The sequence below is a fragment of the Arachis ipaensis genome, chromosome B6, assembly GCF_059453495.1.
Source record: "Arachis ipaensis isolate K30076 ecotype BB chromosome B6, ASM5945349v1, whole genome shotgun sequence".
Taxonomy (NCBI): domain Eukaryota; kingdom Viridiplantae; phylum Streptophyta; class Magnoliopsida; order Fabales; family Fabaceae; genus Arachis; species Arachis ipaensis.
In genome coordinates, this window is record NC_142441.1 from 215,273 (window position 1) to 242,259 (window position 26,987).

Below are 26,987 nucleotides of genomic sequence, written 5' to 3' on the forward strand. Positions count from 1 at the left end.
GCAAAATTATTTAGCATTTTGATATACAACGCACAAATTTTAGTGTAGAAGTACATAATTTTTTAAAGAATTACATATTCAGAATATTAGTATTCAACAAAATATATACATCACAGAATTTTGGTACATGATATTGATACCTAACCAATAAAATATAGACAACACAAAAATTTTAGTGCATAATGCAAAATTTTTTTATGTATATTTTTAAAAGATTACATATTTAGAATATTGACCCATCTAACCAATAAAATATATTTGTAGTATGTGTTATGAAAAAAAAAATTATACTATTAATAAAAATTTATGCGTTATATCGATAAGTTTGCGTTATATACAAATAATACAACAATTATGTATTATATCAATAAATTTTTTTTTGTTTATTTTCTAACAGAAAATTGTTATACTTAAAAAGAAAAGTGATGCATATACACGTTTCTTTTGTTAGATTTGTGTAAATTTAGTTAAATTTGGTTAAAAAAATTTGTACTTATAATAATACCGGTCTAATTTATGGTGTGTTGTGCCGTTTCTGCCATAGTGTCACCTTATGACTTGTTAAACAGAGAGAGAGAGAGAGCATACTTCAGATTAGCACACTTCACAAATCTGAATATTTTCACAGAAAAAGTGTGAAAGCAGATTTTACTTTATTGGACCGTTTACATGTGTAATTTTGCTGTTGTCGTTCAGAGAATGTGAGTTGTGACAATTGTTGGTTGCTTAATATTTTAGTGAATGCATACAAGAGTTTTTTTTATTTAAAATAAAATAATTGAAAGACAGGGCCAATGGGCATAGACTCCCCATACTTACTTAAGAGGTTGCGGGTTCGAGTCTCCTATTTTTGGTAAAAAAAAAAAAAAAAAAGGACAGGAGAAAAAAAATATAAGTAAATAATAAAAATATTAAATAACATAAATAATAAATATATTAAATGTTCAATTTAAGAAGTATACAAATAATTATGTTCATTATTTTTAATTGGATGATTATTGATTCGATTTACTCATGTACAGTTAATAATGATTAAATATTTAATTTATTTAGATATGTAAATAATTATTCTAATATTAAAATTTAAAAAATAATTTAAGATAAAATATTTTTTTATTTTATTAGATTAATTTTTAAATTTATTATTTATATTATTTACAAAAATTAGTCTCCGCGTTAACAAAAAAATACTTAGAATGATAATAAATGAAAATTAGATGGATTGGATAATGGATATGCACATCTCAGTTAGTCATTCTGTCTTTTAGCCATCTCACCTTATGTATTTATTTTTATTTAATTTTTGGTCAAAGATGCTTTTTTTTCCCTCCTCACGAGGATGCTTTTCTATTTCTTGAGTAATTTTTTTTGTTAACAAATAATTGCATATCAAATGAATTGTGCTTTAATTAATGACTGAAATAATATTCAGATAAAAAATTGTGATTCCCATGGCGGATATTTTCGTGAATAATGGGGCCAATGCCCATCCCCACTCCCCCAAAACCACCAGTAGACTTAAAAAAAAAAACACTTATACAAAATATTAAATGTTATTCACATAAAGTCTAATTTGTCGTGTAAAAATAATTATTAAAATATAAATATATTTAATTAAATATATTAAATTATTTAATATTTTTTTATAGATTTATAAGCAAACTTCTCATAAGAGTCAATAATATATATAATATTAAAAAATTATACAAAAAATTATATTATCTAAGATGTATATAATGGCGGGTTGGCAGATATTGGAACACATTCACAGCAGGCACAATCATTCTCACAGATGCACACGTCTCCTTCCCAGTCAGCATACCAGCCACGACATGTTGATGATCCCTCCAGTGGATCGTCCTCCACTGTGGACTATGCTGCACTGAGGGAGCAGATGAGCACTCATCAGCCTAACCCGGATCCTCAGCTCGGGCGAGCTCAGCGCGATATTCGACTACTTGCATGTGACACAGGTGGGTGTCTGGACCCGAGACCTCACGGACGGTGTCCTCAGCGTGGGGATAGGTGAGGGAGGGGCTAGTAGATATTTGTATGGTTTTCCACTGGCTAGTTAGGGTATTTGGCGATAATGTATATACAGATGTTTGTTAAACACATATATTATATATCGTTATCTATGTTTTTGGAATCACTGCATTAGAATTTAACAGCCAAATAAGTTTATTTTCATCAACTTTTCAAGCAATGTAAATTACACGAAAGTCAAATTAACGTCGGCTAGACAATGCACCTGCACCGTCAATAGCAGTACACGTCTTCCGCGTGTGACCAGTTTTACGACACAATTCGCACCTTTTCTCCCCATTATGCTCGACGTCATCCATATTGTTGCGGATTCTAGAGCTGACCGGTCGACCTTTCTTCACTCTCATCATCCTAGGGTTGGGCCGAATCCGGGGCCCATCATAGGATGGCTAATCATTCTCATGTCCGATCGGACGAAATTCTGACCTATATACGTTGAAGACGGACTCCGTGCGATACACCGGATGCACAAACCCCCTCTAATCAATTCTTGCATGGGAGCATGCTGCGATGATGTAACGACATGGAAGATGAAGCGCCTGAAAATACCCACAGTCACACTTGCCTTCGTCGAGCAGAACCTGGTAGTTTTGTTGTCTGGGCCCAGGGACTGCCGCTAACTCTTCAACCGTGAAGCTAGTTCGCAAACGATCGAATTGGTAAACATTCATGGTGTTGATGTGCTTCGAGTTGAACTCGATGGCCTTCATCAACGTCTGTGAGAACTCGGCGCCGACTTGGAGTTGGGCAAAGACCTCGGAACCCTTCCTGGCAAAAAGTTCTCCTAACTGGAAATAACTTGACTTAACAAGAGCCGTGATTAGCAAATTTCGAGAATCTTTTATCACAGCGTTTACCCTCTGTCTCCAGTTTCTAATACTGAATGGACTGGAATTTTGTGACCCGAGATTGGAATTTTAGTTTCAGTTTTTAACCACTAAATACAATACTGAGTCTCAATCTCCCAGTTTCAGTTCCAATCTCTAGAAACAAACACTACCTTAGAAACTAATATTTTTTCATGGACCAAAATGGTATTTTGACATTTTTAGATTTGACATGATGTGATATTTAGTATCTCGACTATTGCATTATCTTGCTGCAAGCAGGAGGTCTTGTTTTTAGATAAAGAGATTGCTTTCAATGAGGCTATCATTGAAGAAGGGAGCAAGGCATTCAAGAAATTCAGCGACAAATTGGTAAAGTAAATGAAATTTTTAAAGATCTTGCTGTGCTTATACATGAACAGGAGCTATGATTGGTAACTTTCACTTCTATTCTAATTGAGTACATCTCTATATATCTTAATCCCAAGTTTTTTATTTGTCCAGAACTTCTCATGTGATCTGGTGCCAAGAATTTATATTTTTTTAGATGATATTGGGTCCAACATTGAGCATTCTCATGCAGCAACTGCACAAACAAGATGGCAACTTGCTAAAGCTTCAAAGATTCAAAGATCAAATTCTTCTTTGGTAATATACATTGTGTAATATTTTCTTTAAGATTTTACCTCTCACGTGTTGTTTTAGATGTTGGATTTCCTCAATAAATTTATATGGCCGTGGAGTTCATATTATATAATTTTAGTGATGAAAGATCTTGGCTTTTACAGCTGTCATTATACATGGGCTTTGGTTGCATGGTTGGTTTAGTTTGCATAATGCATTATTTTCTGCTGTCCATAATACGTGATTTTGTCTTTGGGGTTTGTGTTGTCTGTGTTGGTTTTATGGATGCATCACAACGTACTTCTCGTCTATTTTCTCTTTTTGTTTCCTTAATAAAAGAAATATTAATTCTTTTGGGTTTTCCTTTACCTGTAAATGCAGCACCTATTGCTAAAATTTTAGCAATACCTTAATTCAGTGTAACCTTATGTATTGAGTCTCTTTTCACAAATTTGGAGCTTAGATTTCTTGTGCTTGGTTTGACTGCTGTATATAAGGAAAATGGATGTATTCCTGAGAGTTTAATTGATAATTGGTGTTTATTTTTCATTAATCTTGATACTTTTGTGCATTGTTAACTGTTAAGGCAAGAAAGAAGTCATAGACAATTGCCATTTATACTTTTAGTATTTTGATTTTATTTTATTTTTTTGGCAACAAAAAGTAACAAAAAAGATAAGTATGGTATGAGGTTTACTCAATAATTCAGATAGTGTGACATTCTCGGAACATAAAAACTAAAAGGAAAATGCTCGAATTGCAATTATACCTTCGAGATTTTTTTTTTTGGTGACTTAATTTTTTTTTTTGGTGACTATACCTTCGAGATTTGCTATTGTACAAGCGGTTCATAGTCTTTAGTTATTTATATTTTTGTTATACCCAACATTGAAACTAACTTTGGATAACCAATAAGAACTAGTTAAATAGGTTTAATTTAATGTGTTTTTGAAGCAAGCATTAGAAAAGTAATTAATATTTTTTTGAAGTGAGATATATCCTGATTTTATTTTTAGATTTTAAAAAATATATATCATTACCAAAACTCTAAAATATGATAACATAAATAAAATTAAAAAAAAAACTAAACTAAAGTACGAAGGAATTTCATTTATTTTTTAATATAAGAATACAAATGCATATTCTTTAATTTCTAATTCTTTAACTCAGACTCTACATTAATTTAAAATATAAATATATTTTTTGGTAATAAATATATAATAAATAAAAACATGAGTTGAAAAGTACCCATTAAATTTTTTTATGAGTTAGAATAATAAATTTATTTTTATTTCATAGTTATTACTTTATAAAATATATCTATTCACCTAAATTTAAAAATACACAACAAGAAACAAGAGATATATATTTTTTCTCCTTATTATATTTGTTATTATTGATCTTATAAATGTTTTTTATTTTATTTTTTTTAAGTATTTATAATTGAATTCATAATCTTGTTTATTAAATAAATATAAATATATAAATATTATATATTACATTATATATTATATTGTATGATGGAAATGGAATATTAAAAAATTATTATTATTATTATTATTTTGACCATTAAATTTAATTTATATAATAAATTTTTTAAAGATGAATAATGTCTAAAAAAATTGTACGCTAAACTTTAATTTTGACGTTTTATATTGTTAATTTTATAACTCCTATATTATTTGATGTATTGTTTAATTAAGGAATACATCGGTATATTATAATTTTTTATCTAAAGGTAAACATTAGTACTCAAATATATAATAAACAATGTATCTTAATTTGATTAATTTTATTACAGAATATGAGAGTACTAAATACCAACCATCGATATTGTTATGATATCTCATATGGTAGTTGAAATGTGTCAAAGAATACATATTACATTTGTGAGCAAGTGGGGCAATTAGATGTATCAGTACAATAATGATAAGTAACCACAAAATAAAATGGATCTAGAAGAGAGATACAGCTATTGGGAAACACAGACGTAATTATCATTGTACTATTTTAAATGGGTTACACCAAATAGCAGTTAGCAGGCAAGTTTATTAAACTGGCATTAATATTCGGTATGTCAACTACAAGTAGAATTATGTCAAAACACATACCGGCTGGATATCATAGAAATTTTTGTACAGCCTCCTAACTTTCAAGTGTTGTGCCAGTATTCAGTATCAAATCGACAGATCCTGATGAATTTATCATCCGGAAAAATACCCTTTCTCTTCATTTCGCAACATAGGCTATGTGCCTCAGCTGTCCGTCCATGCATACGATACCAAGCAATCAGCACAGTATAAGTTACAACATCGGGTTTAACTGCATCTTTGTTCATTTTATTAAACAGCTGCCAGGCCAAATCTATTTGGTTTGACTTGCAACATCCATCAATCAAACAAGTATATGTAATTACATTTGGCCGACAGCCCTCCCTCGACATTTCCTCAAATATTAGCCCGGCCTCCTTCAGTTCTCCAGCATCAGAAAAGCCAGCTATTAAAGATGTATATGTAATCACATCCAGACACAAACCTCTTTCTTTCATTTTAAGAAAAATGTCACAAGCTCGATGCATTTGACCACTACGGCAAAATATGTTAATAAGAATCGTGTATGTGATGTTGTTGAAAGCGATCCCTACCTTTACCATTCTTGTGAATAACATCACAGACTTTCTAAAATTCAACTGTTTGAAAAAACCTGATATAAGAGTACTATAATTAACAACTCCGGGAACTGTATTCCTTTTGAGCATTCTTGGCAAGAGCTCCAATGCCCTTTCTGGATAACTTTCTTTGCAAAGCCTGTACATTATTGCATTATATGAATGTGAGTTCAGGGTAATACCATGATCTGATAATTCCTCCAACAGTTTTAATGCTTCTTCCAAGCGTCCATCCCTACAATATCCATTAAGAACATAATTGCAAGTGATGGTATCTGGCGAGATACCACGTCGAAGCATGATATTAAAAGCTTCAAATGCCTTATCATAGTGTCCCAGTTTGTAGAATCCTCTAATTAGAAAGCGGAAACCAAAAGTAGTATGAACCAAATTATTTATAATCATCTCCTGCAAATGCTTGGTGGCTGAATTCTTATCACCATCCATACAAAGTCCATCTATTAAAGTTTTATACACAGTTTGATCATATTCACAACCAGAAGCACCAATTCGATTGAAAAAATCTATTGCACATTCCATCAGCCCACTTTTGCAAAGACCATGAATGAGGGAAGTGTAGATAACAACAGATGGTTTTATTTGGTAGCGTTCCATTTCCGTCATCAAGTCGAGACTTTTCTCTACATCGCCTTCCTTGCAGAGTGCATCAATTAAAATGCTATAGCTATAAGCATCAGGCACTACTCCAGAGATCTTCATTTTTTCTAGAACCTCAAAAGCTTTCTGAACTGCACCTCTTATACAGAAACCACGAATTATAGCATTAAAACAATGGCTATTGAGAGGCTTGTTTCTATATGACAAATTGCAAATTAACTTGAAGGCAACATCAAGAGAACCAACTTTACAAAGTCCATGAATATAAGATCTATATGTCACAACAGTTGGCCTTTGCCCACTACTATATATTTTTCCTAAAATCTCGGTAGCCCGTCTAATATTTACATCCCACCCAGGACCACCTCTACAATAAAAGTTCATCATAATTGTATAGGTGTAGATATTTGGTGATGGACCAGAGTCTTTCAATTCTTCAAAAAATGGCCTCACAAAATCCACTCTATTTGCTTCAACCAAGCATTTCAGCAAGAAATTGCAAGACATTATATCACTTTCAAGCCCAACATGCTTAGCATTCACAAACACCTTCAAAGCATTTTCAAGCATAGAATTTGATGCAAATACTTTCATGAGCACATCAAACACGATAGCTGATCTTTCCAAATGGTGGGGTGAATCTAGCAAAGCCGAAAACAATTCAAATGCGTCGTACTCAGACTCATTGCAGAACTCAACAATATCCCTAAGCAAAGTAAACACCTCCAAACGCATCCCCACCAGAGCAAATATGTGAATGATAATCCTAAAACAGTTGATTGAATGAGAAAACCCATGGCTCTCAACCCAACTCCCAAACCTTTTTTCCCTTGCAACCCTAAAATTCAAGGACTTAAACACCTTACCCACTAAAGGAAACAATTCGCTCCCTGTTGTGGGAACACGGGGAACTGACCGGGTTACCCCAAAATCCATCACAGCATTGGGCTCAAATTTTGGACTTTCATCAAACACTTGGTCTTCCAACATCAATGCCCCGGATGCAGAATTATACAACCTCGATAAACATCGCTGTCCGGGGTGCAGTTTGCTTCCGAGAAAAATACATCCATTTAAACATGTTAACGACATCAACATACACCCATCAGAACCCAACTCTCGCCACCAAGGAAATACAGAACAGCCCGGAACAATAAAATAAAATAATAACAAGCACAGACAAATGGAGATATGAATTCGAACGAACCTTGAAGGGTTCACATCGAGGTATCGGAGTAGAATCAGGGGAAATGATAGAAGAACTCTCCAACCATGCGGGCACAAGGGTTTATCGACAGAGTTGTGAAGTTGAAGCGTATAAGTGAGAGCATGTATGTTGTAGAAGTGGTTGCTGAGAACGGAGATTTTAACACGAAGGCTTTTGCGGCCACAGTTGGAGAAGAACCGTGTGACAGTATTGTGGAGTTGGAACTGCTCTAACAAAACTCATAGTCATGTTCAAACTTCAAACCACAAGCAGTTAAACAGTGAAACATATTGGTGGCAAAACAACATTCAACATAATAACATAGACATTAAATCTCCAACATACAAATTAAAATAAAACGAAAAAGAAAAGTTTCCAACAAAACAACATAACAAATCTTGGTCAACGATCATAGCTTGGTTTACAATGGGGGAATTCCATATCCCATGCTCACTCATACAGGGCACAAAGAATAAATAAACTACAAAACAGGGCACTCACTCCTAATTCAATCATTCAGACCAACTTTACCCTCATTCTTACATGCATAAACTAAATATAAATAGCAAACAGCATGTGTAGCCCTTTCGTCCATTTTACATTTCACCTAAACTCTTAAATATCAAGCAACACATTCAGGTAAAAAATGCTGCCTGCTTCGGAAAATGACCTTATATATGCATGGTTGTTGATGGGATTAGCAAACTCAATCATCATCAATAATTAAAAGCATAGTTATCAAAACCGAACTGGGAATTGACCCAATCACACAACTGGGTCAACCAGTGAATTATTGGTTGAACTGGTTGACCCGCTCACAACTAAATATAAATATAAAATTACAAAAAAAAGAAGCTTAAAATTAAAAATTCAAAAGCATGTCTTCACAAACACATTAATAACAATCTAAGTATAAAAATTCTGAGAAAAAAAAAAACAGAAATATAAATCAATAAATTAATGATTAACAAACTCAAAAAAACTAAATTCAACTAATTATACCAAATCAATACTGCCAATGTAAGAATCAAATCTATTCTTACGGCAACAAATTCAGCTCATTGATAATCTTCAACAACAAAAAAATTAACTCCAAAGATGATTTACAGCCAAAAAAATTGGCTAAGTGATTATTTGAGCAAGTCAGCAACAAATTCAACTCTGATGATTTTCATCAACAACAAAATATTAGCTCTTTCAGCAACAAATTCAACAAATCCTAGTTCAATCACGATTTACAGCAACATTTAGATCAGCAACAAGGCAAATTAATTGATTAGCAATTCAGCGACATGGAAAAATACAGGGAGACGGGAAAATCTGGAAAAGAGAGAACAGGGTAAGCGATGATGCAGGGACTCACCAACGTTCCACAGTCCACGGCGACTCGGCGAGGGCGAGGATCCGAAAACAGAAGACGACGAGCAACGACGACCCCAAGGAAGGCGACGAAGCAAGCGACAACCCCACGAGTTGCTTCTGCCGCCGGCGAAGAGGAGCCCAGGGAAGGCCGCGAGACGTTGAGACGCCGGCGACGAGACAGACGAACGACGAGATGCCAGCAATGTGACTGAGACGAGACTCCAGTGAGACTGAGAGGCAGAATCGAGCAGAGACAACCACGGGCGCTGCAGTGCAGGCAGCAACAACCACGGACGACGAGCAGCAACAAATACGGACAGCTCGAGCACTCACTGGCGGAGGGAGGCGCGGCGAGACGCGAGCAGCCGGCGGCGAGCGTGCGGTGGTGATGGGGCTGGGGTGGGTAGCTTCAGAGCTAGGGTGGTGTGCCGCTTGTGAGAGTGAGACAGAATTAGAGTGGGGTGAGGGTAGGTAACGGCAATACCATTCGAACCCGTCGATTCCCACTCCGTTCCTACCCGCTCGGGACGGATAATCGCATAGGAACGGGTTAAGGTAACTTCAGAACTAGGGTTTTTCCTTTTCTTTTCTGTTTTTTTTAACAATAAACTATTATTTGTACAAAGGGTAATATTTTAGATCTCACTAAATAATATAGTAATTATTTTAAAATTTAAATTTTTTTAAATTATAATTTATATTATTATTTAATTTATATGATAGAATTCAATAATTTAAAAATCAATTTATGAAATTATTTGTTGAATAAAAGATTAAAATATTTAAAATAATTACTATATTTATTTAATAAAATTTAAAATATTAAAATTTTTAGTATATACTAGTTATACATTAGTTATTAAGATTTAACAATAATTTGAATTTTATTATATAAATATTTTATATTAAAATATTAAGATTCAATAAGTGATTCGACAAATCGATTTTTTAATATAAGAGTAATATAAATATAATAAGAAGAATTAAAAATAATAACCATAAACTATATATATATATATAGATATAATTCATTTGTTTAAAAAATAATGTAAATATAATAACAAAAAAATAGTGTAAATTTCAATTTTCAAACTTCTTTAGAAACAGCCAAATCTACCTTATGATAGAGGCCTCATTTATCTTTTGTATAAATATATAGAGATTAGAGAGAGAGAGAGAGAGACAAAATTAATGTTATAATACATGTACTATTTTTTGTGTACATTTTTTTTGTTCTTTTTATAATATAAAAAACAAATTTTTTTATTTCTCTCACCTCTTACCCATTATTTTTAATACCAAAAGTATTCAAAATAAGTGCACATAAAAAATGCATATAATATACCACAAAGAAAATGAGAAATAAGTATAAGTGTGACACAACTTATTTTATGCACCTCATTTGTACAACTTCTTTTAGGTACAAAAAAAACTCTTGTTTTTTCTAATTTTTTATCGATCACTTTTAATATTAAAAGCAAACGATATCCAATAGAGATAGTTAAAAAGGCAGTGCATATAACATTTTTTTCAATTGGAAAATGATATCAAATTCTAATTTTGTTTTGGTAATCAATGTTTTTTATTAAATTCCAAAATTCAGATGGTTTTTTATTTTTGGACCGGAGTAGTGGTTTGAACTACATCATCACCTAGTATTTTTTAGGCCCAATTCAGTCTAGATGGGCCTATTATTGGACAGAGCTCTAATATCGCCAACCATTATTGGGCTTCAGTGTTTGCAGATATTTGCCTTTATGTGCGCGGTGGTTGAGCTTCACGCTTCCATGCCGTCGTGGTTGGCTGGTCGCCGTATTTCTCTCTGTAACCGACTGCATCTTTCTCAGCCCAGTAACACCAACTTCGATATTCTCAACAATCACCATCACAGGTACTGCAATCTACATCACTCTTCTGCTTTGGCATTGTTCAATTGTGCATAACACTCTCGAAAACGTCCGAGCACACCATCTGTTTGCTGTAATGTGCAAACGAATGCATTATGCTTTCTTTGTGGCATCCTGATTCTGATAAATGCGCTTAGGTAGGAAGAGGTGAGTGCTGGATAGTTTTATCTCCATGGATCTGCAGGACTTCCTTCTTCGCGCTCGAGTCTTGAAGCTTTACAGGCAAGCATTGAGGATTTCTGCTCGAGCCCCTACTGCTGCTAAAGGTCAGCATTTCTATGACATCTTAGTGCAAGTGTATTATGCTCAAAATTTGAGCTCTGTAGTCTTGCTTCGTGTTTTCATAAGTACTGTAATGTGATTTATTAGGACCGCTGGTAAAGGAACTCAAGCATAAGCATTGAATCTTGAGTTGGGCCATTCTCTTTATCGGATTTTGTGATATAAAGATAGTCCTAATAGAGTAATAGGTTCTAATGTTAGTAATAAAATGATATATTTATGCATAGTATACTTGGATAATTTTACATTTGAACTTGATTAAATTACGGGACATGACATGTTTGTGTAATTTGGTCTAGTCATCCTATGTCTAGGTTGGATAGTCAGCATTGTTTGGCTGGCCTTACTTTGTTTCACTTAAAGTTTTATGAAACTGTTTAAGATCAAATGGAATGTGACAGATGAACTGAGACAGACAATTAGACAAGAGATGGAAAATAATCGGGATTGTAAAGACAAGCAAAGGATCCGATACCTGATTAGTGAAGGAATGGAAAGATTGAAACGACTCGATGAAATGCTTGATATGCAAGGTCACTGATGATCAAAGTGAATATGCACCGGTATGAAAGGAAATTTCTCCCCCTTTCCAGAAATTTTATAATATAATGTAATGTCTTGCATTATTATTTATTTATTTCTCCTCTATGTGGTGGTATTTCAGTATTTGGTTCATTGCAGTGGTTACGCTTGCTTCTGCTTCAAACTCTAACAGGTTTTACCATTTATTTCAGATTGATCCAAATTCCGTTGGCCTTAAGAGTTATGAGTCAAAAAATATGTAACTGACAAGTATGTAAAAGCTAAACTCCTCTGAGAATTCAGTCACAGGGGTTGGACAGAAGGATGACACCAGATGGAACTTATTTTTATTCCATTAGTCTTTTGTTTGTTTTGAAAGTGAATATTGGATTTTCAAGTTCCAAACATGTATTCTATGTGAAATTCTTCATATGTTATCTTGATTACAAAGTATAATGGGCATATCGTCTCCCATCAATGTTTGACATCCCCATTCCAAAATGTCTCATCTTTGTCTCCTTGGATTCGGTTTGTCTTTATAAGGAGTTTAAAGTGGGAACTGGGAGAGGGAAAGGTTAATCTCAACAGAAGATTACCATAGCATGCTTTTCTATGAAAACGAAAAGGATGGTCTGAAAATTCCTGTTTTGGAACTTGATTTGAAGGTCGTTTGATAATGTTTTGCCTGTCATCGGCTACTAAAAGTAAAATATTTTAGATGTGAAAATTTTGACATTCCCTTTCTTTCTTCGCAAACCAGTCTAACTGATCATGTCGAAGAATTAGCCATGTGAGATCTCTTGCAGATGAAAGTGGTCTTTAAAGAAGTGAAATCGATGGTTTTGCATGATCTTAGCTATGATTACTTAAATTTTTCTTTAATGAGTAAATATAGTGAAATATTTGATAACTTCTTAGATATAATAAGTTTATAATGAAGTTAGCGGCGTCCATAAGCAAGTGCCATAAAAAAGGATGGTGAAACTTTTTTTTTTATTTTAATATGAATGTACTTAAGCATGAGTTGTTAAATGTGTATTCATGCAAGCTTCTTTCGAATCTTCTATCATTTTTGTGCAAATTACTAGTAAAGAGAATGTAAATAAATAACAAAGGTGCAATTACTTTGAAGCATATGTCTTGACTCTTGACATAGTTTTATTTATTTTCGGTACATGTTGCAATTTATTCACGAGAAACAACTTTACAAAGTAATACATGTTGAGTTCTCTCAAATTTTACATAAAAGTAGAGTGAACTCAGCAGATTATCGTGTTCTCTCTTTGCCGATAACCCCTTCATTATCCAATGTCCCCTTCCTCATCATAGCCACGAACTCCTCGTAGTTGATCCTCCCATCCTGCAAAATGAAGCATCACAGCGATGAATAATATGAAACACTGATAGGAAGTATATAATAATATCCGTACCTTGTCAGTGTCAACGTCATCAATGACTTCATCAATAGTTGCTTCATCTCCCATTTGATATTCAGTCAAAGCATGTCTAAGCTCATCTCTTGTTATGTAACTGAGGAGCAAGGTCATGAAATTGTGTTGACCAACATATATATCAATGTGAGGATGAAATGAATGAGTATATAATTACGTACTGACCCGCTGCTATCCTTGTCGAAGTATTGAAAAGCCTTATACAAATTTTCTTCCTTCTCAAGTTTATGCCGATGCATGGTGGCAGTAATGAATTCATAATAGTCAATGGTTCCACTCTTATCAACATCAGCCTGCATGGCACGACATACATATATACAAATGCAAAATTGAAAGCATTATGTGTCTTTGTATTCGATCAAGGGCATAACATTAATATTATTTATGTGACTGAACTAACTCACAGCATCCATTAGCTGCCTTATTTCAGTTTCAGAAAGCTTGGATCCCAATCTGGACAAACCAGATTTTAGTTCTTCGAAAGTGATTGTGCCGCTGCGATCCGTATCCATATTGTTGAACATTTGTTTCAGGCCCTTGATTTCTTCCTCTGAAAGGTTTTGTGCTATCACCTTCCATGTCCAAAGATAAAGTATTCGTCATATCACACACAAGAAATAATATACTATAATCAAGTGATTTTTCACATTTAGAATGGAATTGTAAAGGCACCTTTAAAGCAAGTTTCTTCATCTTGTTCATTGCTCTGAATTGTTTCATCCTACTTAAAACCGCATTGTCTATAGGCTTGTCAGATGCTTCCCCCCCTTCCTTCATCCAAGGGTGTTCTGATTCATATTCATAATGTGAATAACCTTAGTAACCATTATGATACATAGCTAGCTTCATACAAGAAATGAATGAAATTTACCAAGGGCAGCAGAAGCTGTGATGCGTTTCTTAGGTTCATAGGCTAACATTTTCCTGATCAAATCTTTTGCAGCAGCTGAAATAGAAGGCCATGGTGCGCTTTCTAGATCTAATTTCCCTTCCAAGATAGCATCAAAGATCTGCTTCTCATTTTCTGAAATTGTCCAACAATGATAGTGATGAGTGAGTCCGAAACAGAGCGACAGAGGGAGGGTTATGTATGCACTTATTACTTACCACCCCAAAATGGGGGCACCCCGCTTAAGAGAATGTATAGAATGACTCCAGCACTCCACACATCTATCTCCTTTCCATAATTGCGTTTCAGCACCTCCGGAGCCACATAGTATGCACTTCCAACTATTTCTTTGTACACTTTATCTGTACAATTATTAATACACGTTAAGCATTGTTGCATCTCTATGTTATCAACCTCAAAATTAATTTGGCTCCCATTAGGCCATTATGCAATTGTTACTGTCACCACTTAATAATGGTTGCATGGCTAACACACTTTTTAATTAAGGACTTGTTGCTGCTACTGTTGTGTGTATATATATAGTATCTGACTATCTGTTAACCACGTCCCAAAAGTCTTAATATCTTCTTGTAGTGGAACTTGAATGGCAAGACATGATGGTCTACTAATAAATTGTAGGGTTCAACTCGAGTGTCCTGTACACACAAAACACACTCTCCCTATCTCTCTGCTTTTCTTTAGTTGCTCTTTTTTGCAATGGGAAACCGTTTACCCGTTGACTTGTCGTTATCATGCAGGAGGTCGTTTACTTACGTGGTTGACTCGGACTTTATATAATAGACTTGGTCATGCTCATCCTTAAAGTCTTTTCACCAAAGTTTCTTAAAAAAACTAAACATTAAACAATATATATAATATAATTGAGAAGTTGGAATATGAAATATTGAATTCCCTTTTTGCTAACATTTTACGTCACTCTTAAGTATTCACTATACCTTGTTCGAAAAGAAATTCTTATTTCCTCAGCATACAAAAATTTCTAACAAATAAAACTTGGCAATGCCAATAAATTATCAATTTTGTATGTTTGTTTTTGTGTTCTTAATGCTCTGGCTGCAAGCTGAGTTTTGGATGTTATTAATAATAAAAAATGGGTAAGAAAAATATATGATGTGATTTATGTGAAGATAGAATGATGATGAATATCCAACAAGGATAGAGAAAAAGAAGTAATGGTAGAGTATGAGAAGAGAGGAGAGAAGAATGCAAAAGAAACGAACCTTCTTCAATGAAGACAGACAAACCAAAATCAGTGGCTTTCAAAGGAGCATTTTGATCCCTACTAACCAACAAGAAATTCTCAGGCTTGAGATCCCTATGCATGACACCCATGAAGTGGCAAACATGAACCACATTGACGATCTGCCTGCATATGGAAGCAGCCTCCCTCTCAGAGTAACTCCCCCTGGCTATGATCCTGTCGAAGAGTTCGCCGCCGCGGCACAACTCCATCACCAAATGCACGTGCTGCCTGTCCTCGTAGGCTCCCTTGAACTCCACGATGTTGGGCTGCCCCGTCAGGTGCTGAAGGATCATTATCTCCCTCTTCACGTCATCCATCTCGTTCTTCCGCGTCACCTTTCTTCTCGCTATCGACTTGCACGCGTATTGTCTTCCCGTCGCCTTCTCCGTGCACAGGTACGTCACGCCGAACTGCCCCCTTCCCAGCTCCCTCTCCAGCCTGTACAATTCGTTTATGTCCGTCAAAGCCTTCCCTATCATGGATCCCTCCTGATGGGATGACGACGAGGCCGCCTCTGATTTTGCTGGACGGTATGCAGGCCCCGGTTGTTTGCTTCTGTTTGGAAGATGACGCTGCTGTGGCGGCGGCGGCGGCGAATCGGGTTCATATGAGATTGGGATTCTGTTATTACTTTGGGATTTAGTGAAGCACTGCCCCATTTAATTATATAATTGGGCACAGTAGATAGATAAAAGGCAACGAAACAAAGAGAAGCTAGCTAAGAGAGGATACAGAGATTAATTAGTTACGTTATGTTGGTTATGTGTGTACTGATTAAACAATCCAACAGTATGGTGCTTTTTTGCATTGGCTCTCGCTTTGGCTTTGAAAAACGGATGAGATGGTCCTTCACTTCACTCCATCCTCACACACCAAAACAAAGCATCGTATCATTCCCTTCACTTTTTTTATCTTTACGCTCAACCCGCTTTATTTAATTTTGCACATAGAGAGAGAAAGACAAAGAGAGAATCAGAGACCGATTTCGTGCTTCCAGTGCTACCAGAGATTCTCTATTTATATACCTAATATTATGTAGGGTACACGCTTTTTATACTTATATTCTATCCTTTTGGTCAGACGGTCAATCACTCAATATATGTTATTTTTAGACATAGTTTGTGATTCATCTCATTGTATGAATAGTTTTATGTTAAGATGAGTTATAAGTTACCTTGCTCAATGAAAACGGAGACGCCAAAATCAGTAGCTTTAAGGGGAGCAAGGGGGTCCTTAGAGGCAAGCAAGAAGTTCTCAGGCTTAAGGTCTCTGTGGATGACGCCCATGAAGTGGCAAACATGGACGACGGTGACAATCTGCCTCATCAAGCGGGCAGCCTCCCTCTCGGAGTAGGTACCCTTGTCTATGATCCTGTCAAACAGCTCCCCTCCGCTGCAAAGCTCCATCACCACGTGCACGTTCTGCCTGTCCTCGTATGCCCCACGAAACTCCACTATGTTGGGCTGCCCTGACAGGTGCTGCAATATCATTATCTCCCTCCTCACGTCTTCTATCTCTTCCTTCCTCACCAGCTTCCCTCTTGCAATCGTCTTGCATGCGTATTCCCTCCCCGTCGACCTCTCTATGCACAGGTATGTCACCCCTGACTGCCCTCTTCCCAGCTCCTTCTTCATCTCGTACATCGTATTTATGTCCACGTATGGCCTCCCCAGGATTCCTCCTATCTTTGACTGCCCCCCGCCCCCCAACTCTTCTTTCTGCTGCCTCTGCTTTGGCCGCGGCGGCGTCTCCGACCCTAGAATAATCGGAATTTCACGGGGCTTACTACTGAAGCAGTTGAACATCCTGAACAGCCCCAGTCCCATTGTTGTTGTTATTATTATTTCACCAAGTTTCAGTTGTATCTTAGCTTTCTCAAAATCTTTAGGACCTTTGCCTATTATATATACACAATACACCAATAATTTTTGGGATGCTTTCCTTCTTCCCTCGGATTAGTCTTAAGAAGCCTCCTATGCTTGTATTTCTGCAAGAGAACTGATTCCATTACTCTTCTCTTGGTATTGGACTACTGCTGTTGGAGTATTGCTATTATGCCAAACTAACTATCATTGAACCTCGCTCATAAAAAAGGTATATATATAAACGCTTTGGAATGCCATCAACCTACGCTTCGCATCTATGGGATTCTTAGTTTCTTACAACTTACTAAGATATTATTTATTGGTGCATAAATGAATAATAAGTAAACCACCGTCCAAGAATTTCCTAGTGGAGTCAAAACATCACGTGCTAAGTTGAGTTAATAAGAAATCTTTAAAATTGTTTTACAGACAGTAAATAAATACAAAACTATATGATACTTGTATATAAATTGATATGCAAAAGTTGGAGTTGAAAACTAGTATATGCATATGTAACCATAAAGTATTGCATATACAAAAAAATAATTACTATTATTGATTCATCATATGTTGCTCAAAACCTTATGAGCAGCTGCTATTGTGAACTGGATGTCATCAAGAGTATGTGCCAAGCTAGAGAAGCCAGCCTCAAACTTAGAAGGTGCAAAATACACACCTTCCTCCAACATACCCCAGTAGAACCTAGCAAACTTGTCTGTATCACTCTTGTTAGCATCTGCAAAATTGTTCACAGGTCCTTCTGTGAAGAAAAAACCAAACATGCCATTTATGTGACCACCACACATGGGATGCCCTGCCCTCTTCCCAGCTTCAAGAATGCCATTAACAAGTTCGCCTGTTATCTTGTCCAAATACTCATAACTTCCCGGCTGCCTAATAAGCTTCAGAGTTTCTATCCCTGCAGCCATAGCCAAAGGGTTCCCACTCAATGTCCCAGCTTGGTACACTGGTCCAGCAGGTGCCACCATTTCCATTATATTCCTCCTCCCCCCGTATGCACCTACCGGCAAGCCCCCGCCAATTATTTTTCCTAAAGTTGTCAAGTCAGGAAGTATGCCAAAATATTCTTGAGCTCCCCCGTATGCCAAGCGGAATCCGGTCATAACTTCATCAAATATGAGGAGACTATCGTTTTCCTTGGTGATCTTGCGAATGGCAGCAAGAAAATCGGGTTTAGGAAGAATGAAACCAGAGTTTCCCACAACAGGTTCTAGGATAACTGCTGCAATATCTCCCTTGTGAAGGTGAAAGAGTTTCTCTACGGCTGATATGTGGTTGTAGGGCGCAGTAAGGGTATCGGAAGTGGCTGCCTGAGGAACTCCAGGGGAGTCTGGAAGTCCTAAGGTGGCCACTCCACTTCCTGCCTTGACGAGCAAGGAATCGGCGTGGCCATGGTAGCAGCCCTCGAACTTGATGATCTTGGGCTTCCCGGTGAATGCGCGAGCGAGACGAAGCGCCCCCATGCATGCTTCCGTGCCCGAGTTCACGAAGCGAACCATTTCTATGCTTGGAACTGCAGCGATGACCATTTGGGCTAAAGTGTTTTCAAGCAGACAAGGTGCACCAAAGCTGGTTCCTTTTTGCATTGTGTCAGCCAATGCTGCAAGTACCTGATGATGAACAAATGAAAGTCAAACATGACTTTGGTCTGCTCCATGGACACATAGTCAACAGATATAATATGTGGTGGAAACAATAGAGCAGAAGAAAGGTAACCTTAGGGTGTGCATGACCAATAATTGCAGGACCCCAAGAACCCACATAATCAATGTATTGATTGCCATCAATGTCCCGCATGCGAGATCCCTTGGCCGACTCAATCACAATTGGTTGCCCACCAACAGATTTGAAGGCACGTACTGGAGAGTTCACACCTCCTGGCATCAAATCCTATTTTTTGCAAATTAATTAAAAAGTGGCATCGTAATAATATTGAGTATGAATTGAATGTAAATAGTTAGTACCAGGGCAGCAGTGAAAGCTTGTTGGGATTTGGTAAGAGACAAGTTCAAGTTGTTATTGGTGTTATTGTCGTTGTTGAGTGACACCTGCTGCTGCATTCTGCAAGCACGCGAGAATCGCATCCTTGAGCTTGACTTGGCACCCGCCTGCGGAATACAGTAAAAACTAGAAGCACCAGCAGCCATGGATTGATCGAGAGAGAGAGAGAGAGAGAGAGAGAGAGAGAGAGAGAGAGAGTAGGTAGGGCACCTAATGCGTAAAGTCAAATTGGGCCATCGAAGAGTGTAGTTAATGGGATTGGGCTCGCTTTTCAAATTCAACAACTCAATTCAAGCCGAGTAGCGATTAATTTAATCAACAACAGCGTCAACTAGATTCCTGCACAATCAGAGTAGCGATGAATGATGATTCAAGCAGGTTTCTAGCTGTTTTTGAAGCAGCAGCCAAGTCCTCTTTAGTGAGCGTTACGTGCGAGCGGGGCAAGAGTAGTTACTGCTTACTAGTTAGTTACTGTGATCTTATTGGAATTAACAATTAAGTGTGATCTGTTGTTGTGGTGTGGGTTGGTTCAACCGATCCGTACTAAACACAAAAATATATGGATATTCACCCAAACCATTTACTGCACATTTCTGTACATACCAATTTGGACCTTCAGCCTTTCATATTGCTTTATAGTAAACTCAAATATAGTCTCAAATCTCAATACCCGTGACCCAGAAATAAGGTCTCAATACCCAAACGACAAGTGAAAACCATAAAAAAAATCAGACTGAACAAAATTCAAGTGAAATCATACATTACAATAATAGTTATTAACTTATTATACTACCAAAAAAAGTTAATATTAAAATATTCCTCCTGAAACAAAGCAGTGCAACTGTGCAAGAGTCTAAGTGCAACATTGAAATTTAAAATGTTTCCAATTAAAAATAAAAAGGTTTTTGTCTTTTACCTTTTGAAAGTGAAACTTTATTTCATTTTGACGCCTCCTCCCATGAAGCTAAAGCTTATGCTTATTAAATTACGTTTGTTGTGTACTTGTGTATGATCAAATTGATAATCTACGGCATCATAAAAATACATAGTAAGTTAGTAACTATTAATAGGTCCGTTGGATTTGTTTATTTTGAATGAACATAAAATATAATACGGTGGAGTATCAAACGTATCATCATTCCGAGTTAAATCCAAAATGTCCCTAAAATTGGTGTCGTGCACTGAATCTGTAATTCTAGTAGGTCTATCTTCAATTGCTCACGCAATTATCTTTTTTTATAATGTCTTTTATCTTCAATTTTCATACGGAAAAATTACTTCCACTGAATTTTAAAATTTCATACTTTGCTGCCATTTTTTTTAGACGATAACTTGCAAAGAAAAAAATATATTCATTAGCAACCTTTGGCTCTGATACCACTGTTAGGTACCAGACAAATGACACAGCAAGATATAAAGATGAAAAATTAGAAATTTGTATAAAATATGAAAACAATTGAATAACTTTCTTTGAAAATTACAACTTCTCTCTATCACAAGGAGAGGGAAAACATACTTCTCTCTATCATATATAGGAAAAAACTACTCAAAGAAATATTATATTATTCTATCTGAATGACTTGATTTAAATGAATTAAAAAAAAAAACTCAATTTATAAGTGAGTCTCATCAATATAAATCATCCATCAATTAGAGGTATATAATTCTTCTCTTTTTCAATCATTAAAATTCTAAGATTATAAACTAAAATTATTTATTACATTTGATTTTATTTAGTTATTGTTTATTTATTTATTTTCTAAAATTAATCTTACTAATTTTCAAAAATAGTATGAGGTAAATTAGCGGAATATGTGCTCCAAGAGATAATACATATAAATAAATAAATAATGTCGTTCAGCTGGGAGACAACAAAATTCTTCTCTACGATATATAATGTAAATCATCGTTATATTAATGATAGAATAAACACCCAAGTTTATATTTGTCTATTTTTTACTAAGAATAAAACGATTCTTTTTTTAAAAAAAAAAAGGACATTTTGATCATTAATCTTTTTTTTTTTGACATAACACAAATAAAATTTTTATAAAAATAATTATCGTTATTATTTAACAAAACTTTTAATAAAAGATCATATTATCTCTAAATAAAACTATTTTTAGACAAAAATCACCTTATATTTTTGTAAAAATAGAGAGAATCGTAGTCTTTATTCTTAATTATACGCAAATAACAAAATCACATTGTTGTGTTGGCTTGGCTTTAACGGCAACGATGGGACAAATTCTCTTATATGACCCCCCACCCTCCGGCCACCTCCTTTTTTTTTTTTTTCTCTTTCCAATTTTTCGGGCAAGTGATATCAAATAATCAACTGTTAATCGCATCAAAGCATAAAAATATGATTTATATCCATTCACCACTTGAAGGGATTGACCGATAAGTTTCAATCAATAGATAGGAATCACACAGCTAGAAAACCCACTTTTCCGGTGGGAAGATAGAATATAGATTCTAGATTCCCAGCAGCTAAGCTACATACTTCCACCATGCAAGCTAACGCATTTCTCAAACCATATTTTGTTTCAAAATATATAGATAGATATGCACTCTTCATGAATCAATTATGGAACTGATCATCTCAACTTCTAATATATGACTGGTTGTTTTATACTCTAATATCTTATCGTCACTTTATCCTATGTACAGTTATATATATTGTGAACAAATTTACTAGCTAGTTAACAACAATTACGATAGAAAAGCCTGCCTTTCTTAATTAGAACTACTAAACAGGAACATAAACACTGAGCAAAACATATATATATATATATATATATATATATATATATATATATATATATATATATATGGAAATGTATTGTACGAGAATAAGATTTTTATACGAGAATATGAGAATATATTTAGGGTTGCACATGGATCGGATAATATCCGCATATCTGCGGTAATTATCCGCATCCGATTCAAATTTTGTGGATATTATCCGATCCGCAGAGACATCGGTAGGATCGGATTGCAGATTTGGTAGTAATATTTGCGGATTCGATCTGCAAATCCGCATAACCGCACATCTCATATAAATAGCATAGTTTAAGAAAGTAAACCCTAATGTGATATGAATTTTAGTGTATTATTTTATGAATTTTATGATAGCTTGTTTTTAATTTTTTATGTTGTACTTCAACTTAGAATAATTAAACTTAAATTTTGTGTTATTTTTTTTTTTTGGTTATTCAAGAGAACTTTTATTGATAATATTTTAGAAGTAAATAGGCTTAAACAGGTGAAAAATGAATTTTCTAGATTTTTTTTTTTATAAAAACAGTCAAACAAAATCTTAAAATAGTTTTTTTGAATTATGCGGATATACTCGATATCCGATATGATCCGATCCGCATACTTGCGGATCGGATCCCGCCTGAAAAAAATGCAAATATCATATCCGATCCAATCCGATGAGTGCAGTGCGAATCGGATAAAATTTTAGGCTATATCCGATCCGATCCGATCCGTGTGCAGCCCTAAATATATTTATAGTCATTAGATTAATTTAAATAGTGAAGATTAAATATAGCTAATTATTAATATACAAGTAATACATTTATTATAGTCATTAAATTTATGCTAACTATTATATTTATAGTCATTGTTTTTTATTTTTATTAAAATATACTTATAAATAAATTAAAATAATTAGATTTCACAAAATTATAGAAAATACAACACAACTAAAAAAATCATATACAAACCATACTTTTAAGAAAATGAAATCATAATTAATAAAAATATTTTTTAAGAAGTTCTATTTCATATTTGTATAAATTTTTAAATTTACATTTAATGATCAAAAATACTTTTAATTTTATTTATATATATATATATATATATATATATATATGCGCCTTTAATTTAAATGGATTATACTAGGTGTACACTAAAATCAGCTACCAAAATCAGTCACTAATATAAAATACATGCTAAAATATACATATATATTAAAAATAAATTAAACTATACATATATTTATATACAAATATATTAGTAATTGATTTTGATGTACAAATAATGTTTTCAATTTGAATACTTCTATTTGCTTTCCTGTATATAGCTGGATGCATGTCATCGTCTTTATCTACATCAATTGGTTAACTACTAATATCTCATGTACCAAAACAAAAACAAACAAACAAAAAACTACTAATATAGTAATATCTCATTCTATTGTGGGGAGGATCAGAATTAGTGGATTCGTTGAAAACTTTTTCACTATAGCTAACAGAATATAATTTTTTTAAAATAAAAAATACTATTTACATTAATTTTAATATATATTTTATATTAATAATTAATTTTATCTTCCAAATTAAAACTGACAAATGCTATAAGTTGTGGAGTAAGTGTCCCACTAAAATATTATATATATATATATATATATATATATATATATATTATTAAAAAATTATATTTGCTCTCATATTAAAAAATATCTATTAAATTTTGTGCCAAAATATTTATTTTATATATATTTTTTAATTTTTAAAATTAAATTTTAATGCATTATTAGTATAAGTAATTTTACACCTATATTTATAATTACATAATATTTTATCATAAAAAATAACTATCTTTTACATGATTACATTCGCATGAATGATGATCCAAAAGAATAGATGTTGTTCTGGTAAAGGATACTCTTCCGGATTATAGCTCGGATGCGCACTTTCTCTGCGAATCTCCGCCGGCTTGGAAGGTTATCCTCGGAACAGGGACGAGCTTGGCATAGAACCTGCAAATTAAAAGGGACTCCGACGCTTAAGTTAGTGATGCTTCTTAAAAAAAAGATGAATAAACAAGCAATATTAAAGTGAGAGAGCCGTGTGTATTTTCTCAATGCTAGTGATATTTTCTGGATATCCCCCTGACGAAGGTTAGCCGATGTGTTTATATAGTCGAAAGAGTCTTGGCTTTTTGCCGTTACGCTGAGCTAATGATCGGATTTTGGGGGAGTTCTGCTGTGGTTTGTTGAGGCGAGAATCTCGGTTGTTAGTGATATTACGAAGATTCTTTAGCCGTTAGATATGCTCGGTCAAAATTACTGAAGTTGAGGTTGTTAGTATGGATCACAGCCCCCCAAGCTTGGCCTGTAAAAATAGATTGAGCTTCTATATTTTCGGCTTCAGGAGCTCTTTGTACAGAAGGGATGCATCGTAAGAGCCCCCAAGGTCAACATGTTTTTTTTTTTTGGGCTTTGATTTTTTTGCCTTCGTATATTTTCTGGATATCTTCCAAAGGTTGTACGTGTACCCATGGAAAAAAGCATGAGTAAGAAAGGTTAGTTTACTTTTGTCTTGTACCTTTTCACCTAGTTTTTGCTTTCTGTCTTGTAATGGGGAAAAAGGAGCGTGCTATGGTGGATGAAAAGGATGTGTATAGTTGGGTTGATGGGGATGTGAAGGGCCGCATTTCAATTTTTAGTAGTGTAGAGTTGGTGACTCAGTTAAATTAAGCTAGGTGGGTGAGGAATGGTGTACATTTGGAAGTTAGGATTTTACATTGTGATGATAGTGACAGGGTTTGCGAGCGAAGGTCTGACTGGAGTTATTTTTATATATATACCTGCATGTTGACTGAACTTGGCATGAGGTTCTGTTTTACTGATTTTGAATGTAGGGTGTTGGCTCAGTTGAACTGTGCTCCAACGCAGTTACACCCGAATTCATGGGTGTTCGTACGAGCATTTGAATGCTTGATGGAACACCTTGAATGCTATCCTTCTCTCGGTTTATTTTTTTGTTGTTTCAAGCGAAAGGTGTCTAGAAGGGTGGATGGGTTAATCTTAGCAGCCATTCGGGTCGTAGCATTTTTAACTTATACAAATAATCCTTCAAAGATTTCAAAGAAATATTTGTTAAGGTTCAGATTGGTGAGGAGTTTTATCCATTCTTATTGGATTCGTTGCTTGAGGAGAGGTTTCCAGTCTTTTGGTCTTCAGAGCCTAAGCAAATTTTAGATTGTGAAAATAGGGTAGAAAGTGAAGAGTGTATTCTGAATTTTTTTTATCTCTGTGATGTCCTCGTCTAAGTTGCTGTCTATATCTAGTTTACTGTAGCTTGAAGGGGATAAGGAAGCTATGGAGGAGTATCTAGGTAATAAAGGTCCTGTATGTTGTATGTCTTGTATTTCATGTGGTGTGTTTGGTCTTATGTGGTTTTTTATGTATGTTGTAGGTGAAAAAGCTCCTACTCTCTGCGAACCTGAAAGAATTTGTTTCTAAGGTTAAAACGAAAAAGAAGGAAGGGTCATCTACGAATGTTGGTAAAGTCGGTGAGGGAGGCGAGGTGAGACAGGATATGGTTTTTAAAAGGAAAAGGGGAGAGGTATCGTCGAAGGTGATTGATTTATCTGAATTGAGGGAGAAATCTGAGGTTTTCACCGCCAAGGAGATTAGTGCGACACATGAGAGCCAAGTGGTGCTCCATGGTTACAACTTACAAAGAAGGCCCCCGAAACTCCCTTTGGTCCTTTGGGTACCCGTTTATGGCTGTTGCTGATGAGGTCATCCAGGTGGATTCTAACGTGAAGATAATCCATGATGCTGGGAAGGTTGGGGTTGCCCGCTACTTGCAGGCAAGGCTGCTTATTGTTTTCTCTGATTGTGTTTGTTTTTCTTTTTGATAATTTATTGATTGTGTTTCCAGGTTATTGGGGGAAGGCTTCTGTCTATCGTTCGAACGTCTGAGCTAGATGCTATTTTGGAAGGTGACAACGTTACTGCCATAAAGAAACTGAAAGAGTATATGGAGGAGAGGGATTTGAAAGTGGAAAAGCTTAAGGGTGAAGTTAGGAGCTTGGAGGAAAAGCTTAAAAACTCCGAGACTGAGCTGCAGAAGGTCAGGGTTGACCTTGAGTCTATGGTCGTTGAAGCTGAAAAGTCCAAAGCGCGGATTCCAGAATTGGAAAAGGAAGTTTTGGCCGCCTTTACACTTGGGTTTGACCGAGTCATTGCGCAGATAGGTGTCGTTGCCCCGGGTGCCAACGTTAGTAAATTGGATGTAACGAAGATTGTCAGCAATGGTGAACTGATGGATGATGAGACTCTTCCTGAGAAAGAGGACGAAAGCATTTCAATGGAGAAAGTGGATTGACATTGTCTGTTTGTTTGACTTTTGTTTTGTATTTAAGTTTGTGGGATGGGTTATGATTGAAATGTTTCACGAAACTATTTGATAGACTTGAACTGTTGTTTGTATTTTGTCCCTTATAAGGATTGTTTGTGACTTGCTTTTGATGGAAAATTGAATTGCACAAAGTTGGAATTTTGTACTTTTGATAATGAATATAGTTTGTACATGTAAATGATATGGGGTGGGGTACCTCATTAAAACCTCTCCAATAAAAATCCATGGTGAGATAAAAATTTGTGAGTAGGAAAAAGAGTGTCTCCCCTT

General features: G+C 35.1%; 4 protein-coding genes and 1 pseudogene across 9 annotated transcripts; 2 read left to right on the top strand and 3 right to left on the bottom strand.

Annotated features, from left to right (window-relative positions):
• Positions 1-5,470: 5,470 nt before the first annotated feature.
• Positions 5,471-9,760, bottom strand: LOC107645333 (uncharacterized; annotated as a pseudogene). The gene is made up of 2 exons (XR_015885860.1): positions 9,354-9,760; positions 5,471-8,214 (listed from the first exon to the last, which is right to left on the bottom strand). The product of XR_015885860.1 is annotated as an uncharacterized LOC107645333 (transcript).
• A 1,351-nt stretch (positions 9,761-11,111) lies between these two features.
• On the top strand, positions 11,112-12,412 carry LOC107647892 (LYR family of Fe/S cluster biogenesis protein). Of its 3 annotated transcripts, none has more exons than XM_016351940.3 (4): positions 11,112-11,243; positions 11,397-11,525; positions 11,943-12,104; positions 12,276-12,412. In XM_016351940.3, the coding sequence occupies exons 2-3, from the start codon at positions 11,432-11,434 to the stop codon at positions 12,080-12,082; spliced, it is 234 nt and encodes a 77-aa protein (XP_016207426.1). In that variant the 5' UTR covers positions 11,112-11,243; positions 11,397-11,431; the 3' UTR covers positions 12,083-12,104; positions 12,276-12,412. The 3 variants fall into 3 exon arrangements, with proteins under 3 accessions (XP_016207426.1, XP_016207427.1, XP_016207428.1); XM_016351941.3 differs by having other exon boundaries at positions 11,118-11,243; positions 11,401-11,525; XM_016351942.3 differs by having other exon boundaries at positions 11,123-11,243; positions 11,405-11,525.
• A 754-nt stretch (positions 12,413-13,166) lies between these two features.
• CPK29 (calcium-dependent protein kinase 29) lies at positions 13,167-17,572 on the bottom strand. Of its 2 annotated transcripts, none has more exons than XM_016349338.3 (8): positions 16,842-17,572; positions 14,622-14,765; positions 14,386-14,538; positions 14,187-14,302; positions 13,919-14,086; positions 13,680-13,807; positions 13,494-13,593; positions 13,167-13,423 (listed from the first exon to the last, which is right to left on the bottom strand). In XM_016349338.3, the coding sequence occupies exons 1-8, from the start codon at positions 17,491-17,493 to the stop codon at positions 13,331-13,333; spliced, it is 1,554 nt and encodes a 517-aa protein (XP_016204824.1). In that variant the 5' UTR covers positions 17,494-17,572; the 3' UTR covers positions 13,167-13,330. The 2 variants fall into 2 exon arrangements, with proteins under 2 accessions (XP_016204824.1, XP_016204823.1); XM_016349337.3 differs by lacking the exon at positions 16,842-17,572 and adding an exon at positions 15,645-16,668.
• Positions 17,573-17,915: 343 nt separating this feature from the next.
• LOC107645331 (glutamate-1-semialdehyde 2,1-aminomutase, chloroplastic-like) lies at positions 17,916-20,042 on the bottom strand. Of its 2 annotated transcripts, XM_088489996.1 has the most exons (4): positions 19,765-20,042; positions 19,518-19,661; positions 19,270-19,443; positions 17,916-19,163 (listed from the first exon to the last, which is right to left on the bottom strand). In XM_088489996.1, exons 2-4 carry the CDS (start codon positions 19,635-19,637, stop codon positions 18,096-18,098), a joined length of 1,362 nt encoding a protein of 453 aa, XP_088346122.1. In that variant the 5' UTR covers positions 19,638-19,661; positions 19,765-20,042; the 3' UTR covers positions 17,916-18,095. The 2 variants fall into 2 exon arrangements, with proteins under 2 accessions (XP_088346122.1, XP_016204822.3); XM_016349336.3 differs by having other exon boundaries at positions 19,518-20,042.
• Positions 20,043-26,076: 6,034 nt separating this feature from the next.
• Positions 26,077-26,684, top strand: LOC148554387 (uncharacterized). Its single transcript, XM_088489706.1, has 2 exons — positions 26,077-26,166; positions 26,238-26,684. The coding sequence occupies exons 1-2, from the start codon at positions 26,077-26,079 to the stop codon at positions 26,682-26,684; spliced, it is 537 nt and encodes a 178-aa protein (XP_088345832.1).
• Positions 26,685-26,987: the final 303 nt, after the last annotated feature.